Raw genomic sequence first — 6,000 nt, 5'->3', positions numbered from 1 at the left:
TGGTTTTAGTTTTCAAACTCATGGGTGGGTTGGTCCCTACTGGGCAAGCAAGGATGACGCTCACCCACACTATAGTGTCTTGCAGGTTAGGATCGATATTCTAGAGCTAGGAGCATCTATAGAGAGTCATCGTTCATTTTATGCCTTAGTGTTTATCTTCCTCGCATTTGTGTCTTATGTTTTCTTGTAATGTTTATCCGAGGTTGTTTTAGAATACTAGTCACCTTTGTAATTCTTATTCTCTATTTGGGTTGTTGTTGTTTAGTTAAAACTTGGGCCGGTGATATTTCGCTATCTTCCCCCTCTCGTTTGTCGAATTTGTAACTTGTTTCAATTCACAAAAATATTTTATGTTGTTCGTTTCTCTTCTAGACTTGTGAAAAATCTGTTTACAGGTTTTTCTTCATCTTAGTAAGTGTAATACATGCATTATACTTGCTAATTGTTAAATTAATCCAAATATACTGGCCACATCTCTTTCGAGGATATGATTATGAACTCCTATATTTATGTTTATTTGTGTTCCTTTTTAATTTGGATTCTTTAGGTTTCAATGTTAGATAATAACTTTGATTTTGTTTAGGTTATTGATGCCTATATAAGTATCATCCTTCTTTGTATTTGGACAACTTTGATATCAATAAACCTATGAGTTTTCTAAATTATCCTGGTGGATTTCAGAACTTCTCGTGAATTTGAGAAAAACTAGTTTTATGGATTCCGTTCTAAATTGTTAAATAATCTGTTTGGATTACAACGAGTTAGTTCCGCTGCATTAGATAAAGCAAAGTTATAATTGAGAGTTTGATGCATCCACTAATTTTCATAAGATGATTTAGCTGTTGGAATATTTAAGATGATGATCTTTTGGATTTTTCGAGTTGTTCATACGAAATTGCAGATTTTAATTTCTGAATCAGATTTGACCAGATTTTGGCCAGAATGTCCGTTTGAGACGCATAATACATTTCTATAATGGAAACGACGAGATCTACAAGACTCGTATGAGCAAATTACATATCCTCAAATCATTCTTCTTAATTTTCGATGTTTCCTTGCCTTTATATTTTTTTCTTATTTAATTTGCCCCTCATTATCCTGTATCATTAACTTTGAGCTATCTCACTCGACAAATTTGTCTAACGAGATAGCTCAAAATAAAAACATTACTTATATAGAATTATAAATTTAAAATACTTTTTAGGCATGTAATGAATATTTTAAATTCAAATGAAGCTAAAATCGAGAAGACTGAAGTAGATGAATTTTTAAATTGGCAAACCAAAATGACTTTTAAGCTATTTTAGTTGAAATTTAATTAAAATATGGCTAACATTGCTAAAGATGCTCTAACTGAGCTGAAATTAGTCAAATTACCCAAACACTCACTCTATTTACCACAATGGCAACAATTTTGTTGTCCAATTTGTAAATTAGGGTATGAAGGTATAGTAGAATATTCATTTTAGTATTGTATTTGGCACAAGTAAAATTTTCTTATCACTTCCATCAAAAGAAAAAATTTAAATTTACCCTAACTTTGAATTCTACTTCCTCCACTGTTGGAGACTGTTTTTACCTAATAAACTAGGGGTGAGAGTTGGTACTGAAAAATTAGTAGGGAAATCAACCCTCCCGTACGGAATACCGACGGGTTAGGATGAATCGGTAAATTTTTTTTGTCCCATACCGCACTTAATAGTTAATACCAAAAGTTTATAAACTTTCAGTTCGGTATATGTATAATTCGTACCGAATATATTGATTCTATGTGCATATTTATTAACTTAAACTTTTATAAACTTACAATATTAAATTGCATTAGCTAAAAGCTATAAATAGATGGAAACAAATACAAATGTGCATATGTATGTGTCTTGATTTTTACCGAACTCATCCCGAACCGATATGTAAGAGTTCGGTTTCGATATCAATGCTTAAAATTTACAATCTCGAACTAAACTGAAATGAAACCAAATAAAATATCAGTAGCGGTATCGGTATAAGCCAATCCCGAACCTAACCATACCGGTCCCAACTATAGTAAAAACTAGGGGTGGGTACGAGACGGGATGAGATGGGACGGGGCTCATCCCACGTCTCATCCCACTCTTTTGAATCGGGACGGGATCGGGACGGGACGAGGGTTTTTAAGAATACATCCCACTCGAGATTAATCCCGGTTGGGACGGGACGGGACGGGACGAGACGGGACGGGACAAATCCCACCTTCCTATGAAGTTAAATAAAAACCTATATTTTTACTTTTTCATTAACAAAGTAACATTTAATAATGAAATTTTAACAAAAAATGCATATTATGTTCAAAATATTATAATTTACCATTATTATTTGAGTTGATATAATTTTGGAGTTATTAAGAACATAAATTAGTTTCATTTTGATACAAATATATACGAATTTTTAACTTTTTATTAAAGGTGGGACGAGACGGGAGGAAATGGGATAAAAATTATTCATCCCACGTCCCATCCCACTATTATGAAACGGAACGGGATCGGGACGAGATCGGAATTTCCGTTTTTTATGCCCACCCCTAGTAAAAACCGTTCCTAGTTTAAGAAGGAAAGTACTGAGCAGTGGCGGGCCAACTAAGATTTAAACTGAAACGGGCTACGTTGGATCGTGGCCCTCTATGCTTGGATGTTCCGGCCCAAAACCCGAAATTGTGGTGTTGTTTCTACTTTCTACAGCGGCCTCACGAGTGTAAAACTGCATCTTCGTCTCCGTCAAAGTCAGAACTGGTATTCTGAAGCTCGATCTGAAATGGGTCTTCTCAGCATTATTCGAAAAATCAAAAGGAAGGAGAAAGAAATACGTATACTCATGGTGTAAGTCATACCTTGTTTATTGAGCGAATTCAATTTCAAATGGGCGTCTCATTTATTTGATTTTTTGTTGTTGCTGTTGTTGTTGATGATGCAGAGGGCTTGACAATTCCGGAAAAACTACGATTGTGTTGAGGATTAATGGGGAGGACACCAGCGTCGTCAGTCCCACTCTCGGCTTCAATATTAAGACCCTCACTTACCAGAAGTAACTATATCTTGCATCTTTTATGCCGACAACTACAATAACAATGAGAGTAAGATAATTGGAATGCTGTTTGTTTGATTTTCACAGGTATACACTTAACATATGGGATGTGGGGGGTCAAAAAACTATACGATCTTATTGGAGAAACTATTTCGAACAAACTGATGGTCTCGTTTGGGTAGTTGACAGTTCGGATCTTAGACGATTAGATGACTGCAAAATGGAGCTTGATAATCTTTTGAAGGAAGAGGTAACTGCATTGTGGATTTTCGCCCATTTTCTTTACATTGTAGCCAGTCTCTTTTATCATTCTAGTAATGTTTTTCATGAGTTCACCGATGTCTCATATATGTGTATATTGTGTAGGGGGTTTCTGTTCAAACTGTTTACACATCATAAATTGCTCCAAGATGCTGACTTGCTTTGTTCATATGACAGAGGCTATCGGGATCGTCCTTGCTGATACTAGCAAATAAGCAGGACATAAAGGGTGCCCTTACTCCAGAAGATATTGCCAAGGTAAGGTCTTAGCCTCTTAGGCCATCTTGTATTGTTAATTGATTGAATTTGTTATAATGCTTGTTGGCTTTTGCCTTGTTTATCGGCCACTCAGTAAAAGCTTCATTCTTTTCTGCCCCTGTTCTTTACATTGTTGTACTTACTGTTAATGAAAATATTGCAATATGGTCACACATCTTCTCTATGGAGTTTTTATGTAGCACTATGGTTTCATTGATCTGGATGGAACCAATCTCTATTTTCAGTGTGAATTTTTCCTCTTTCTATCATTAGTATCTAATATAGTTTCTATTTTACCTGCCTAGGTTTTGAACTTGCAGGCTATGGATAAAACTCGACACTGGAATATTGTTGGCTGCAGTGCGTACACGGGTGAGGGACTGCTTGAGGGATTTGATTGGTTGGTCCAAGACATTGCCTCCCGGATCTATGTGCTTGACTAATGCCTGTTTCAGTAATTCTGCATTCAGTGACTTTGAGTCATTTTCTAGTTAACACTAGAGAATCTTCCAAGTATATATGCAGTTGACTGGAGTTTGCAGTTTGTGTTGAAGACGGGTGTGTATGTCGTGTGTGTGTGTGTGTGTGTGTGTGTGTGTGTGTGTGTATGTGTTTACAGATAATGAGTCATTGTGTTTACTGGATTCTTTTGGCAATGCGACCTTCACATCTTAAACTTCTTGCTGCCTTAGTTTTGGCCTCACCTGATTGTGAAGTGGTTGTCTCTATCTTAATGTTCTCGGTATGCTTCTGATATGTAATCTGAAAAATGCAAAAGTTTTGTATGGTTTGCTAATGATTCCACATTAAAACTGTGGGACCTATCGACACACCCCTACTTGTGTTGGAGATGAATGGGCAGGTATCTGAATTTATTTATCAATGAACTCAATGTTTCTTACTGCTGGTCCCTGTTGAAGTTAACCTGCAAGGGTTGGAGAAGCGAGTGATATCATTTGATAAGCTTTCGGAAGAAACAGCTTATGGAAAAGTAGCCGGGATTTCCTACTGATATGGGCGCAGAGCATAGGGATAATCAAGTTACTTGACATGATATTAGACTTTGGAATCATGTGATCCCCATTTTTTATAAACGAAGACGGCAAATAACGCACTGAGAGTAGTCACAAAAAAAAGGAAAAGAAGGAATGAAGGTACACAGATACGATGGCTCTTGCACTGGGAATCACCCTGGAGAATCTTGAAACAAAAGAAGAATATGCAATCGGTTACTGATGCTGAAGAACTTAAGTGGGACTTTATGTTCTGGAACAAATTGATCTCTAATTAAAAAAAAATCTTATCTGCTGCAATCAGAATTCGAATTGCATTTAACATGTAAAACACGTAATGGAATGGATTCATATAGATTGGGATTACGGACTTATGGTAAAGGGATACAATACAGAAAACTCTCATTATTATTGACTTTGGCCTGTTCAATGGCAACATGATAAAGTTCAAGACTTGAGACGGGCAAAAAATCTCAATGCTTGTTCATTTAAAGTACGTAACATGCAAATTAGGAGCTAAATCCTCTAGAACAACATCCTCCTCCCATGCCAGTTGATTAAAATGAAACACAGCTGAAGCAGATTTTGGGGGAAGAGAAAAAATGATGCTTATATAGTCGCAACATGTGAAGCAGTGGAGGAAAATGTGAGTATCAAAGATAGCAGGGAACTAGTTTGCTACTTGGACTTGTTTCCTTGTTTCCTCTTGATAACTTCATCAATGTACAAAATGCCTTTGCCTTTGTAAACTTCAGGCGGCTTACAACTGCGGACGGCAGCATCAAACTGGTGCACCCTATTCTTATCAATTCCGGTGCAGCACATCACATTGTTCTTGAAGTAGAATACACGAACAGCAGGAGGAATTGCGAGTACCTCATGGCTGTGCCCTAATTTCAGAAACAACAGCCTCCCCTGAGCTTCTGCTCTTGCTTTGTATCCCACTCCCACGACCTTTAGACACCGAGAGAATTGAGTTTCCATCTATAAAGAAACACAGCGAGTCAATTACTATGAGTTACATATATAGCATTTGATCTGAATCAAATTAAGCCCATGGTTTTCACTTTTCAGAGAGTAGGAAATGTACACAATGCTCACAACAATTGGAATTCCTCCATGAAATATACCTGTATGCAAGTGTTGAACCTGCAATCACCGTCGTTGTCGTTCCGGCAGTCGGAAGTCTAGGGTTTTAGCTGGGTTCAGTTGGGTGTTAATATGGGAGCTGCATTTGAACTAAAGTCTAAGGACACCCGACTAGGAAAGCCAACCTGAACCTGGTTAAACCCGGCCCAATATTGACCCTACAGCCAAAGTCTCGTCACTGCCTCAAGTCCGGTTCCAGGAAAACGCATAATAAAAAGCGGAAAAGACGTGGCGGACGACCATTGGATGGAATAACCACAGG

The 6,000-nt window shown here is 37.3% G+C and overlaps 2 protein-coding genes across 2 annotated transcripts; one reads left to right on the top strand and one right to left on the bottom strand.

Moving 5' to 3' along the window:
• Positions 1-2,711: 2,711 nt before the first annotated feature.
• LOC126794938 (ADP-ribosylation factor-like protein 2) lies at positions 2,712-4,406 on the top strand. Its single transcript, XM_050521735.1, has 5 exons — positions 2,712-2,852; positions 2,947-3,057; positions 3,145-3,307; positions 3,496-3,576; positions 3,882-4,406. The coding sequence occupies exons 1-5, from the start codon at positions 2,788-2,790 to the stop codon at positions 4,017-4,019; spliced, it is 558 nt and encodes a 185-aa protein (XP_050377692.1). The 5' UTR covers positions 2,712-2,787; the 3' UTR covers positions 4,020-4,406.
• Positions 4,407-5,267: 861 nt separating this feature from the next.
• On the bottom strand, positions 5,268-5,869 carry LOC126795340 (60S ribosomal protein L6, mitochondrial-like). Its single transcript, XM_050522191.1, has 2 exons — positions 5,720-5,869; positions 5,268-5,573 (listed from the first exon to the last, which is right to left on the bottom strand). The coding sequence occupies exon 2, from the start codon at positions 5,571-5,573 to the stop codon at positions 5,268-5,270; it is 306 nt and encodes a 101-aa protein (XP_050378148.1). The 5' UTR covers positions 5,720-5,869.
• Between the last annotated feature and the right edge of the window lie 131 nt (positions 5,870-6,000).

This window comes from Argentina anserina, chromosome 5 (genome assembly GCF_933775445.1).
Source record: "Argentina anserina chromosome 5, drPotAnse1.1, whole genome shotgun sequence".
In the NCBI taxonomy this organism is placed as follows: Eukaryota; Viridiplantae; Streptophyta; class Magnoliopsida; order Rosales; family Rosaceae; genus Argentina; species Argentina anserina.
This window is presented reverse-complemented; position numbering and strand designations above follow the sequence as displayed.

What these genes read in the sequence shown, in the direction of transcription:
- LOC126794938 (XM_050521735.1), top strand. Translation starts at nt 2,788, where the DNA reads ATGGGTCTTCTCAGCATTATTCGAAAAATCAAAAGGAAGGAGAAAGAA. An exon ending in GAAATACGTATACTCATGGT is followed by an intron (nt 2,853 to 2,946) that starts GTAAGTCATACC and finishes TTGATGATGCAG; the next exon opens with AGGGCTTGACAATTCCGGAA. An exon ending in CTCCAGAAGATATTGCCAAG is followed by an intron (nt 3,577 to 3,881) that starts GTAAGGTCTTAG and finishes TTACCTGCCTAG; the next exon opens with GTTTTGAACTTGCAGGCTAT.
- LOC126795340 (XM_050522191.1), bottom strand. Translation starts at nt 5,573, where the DNA reads ATGGAAACTCAATTCTCTCGGTGTCTAAAGGTCGTGGGAGTGGGATAC.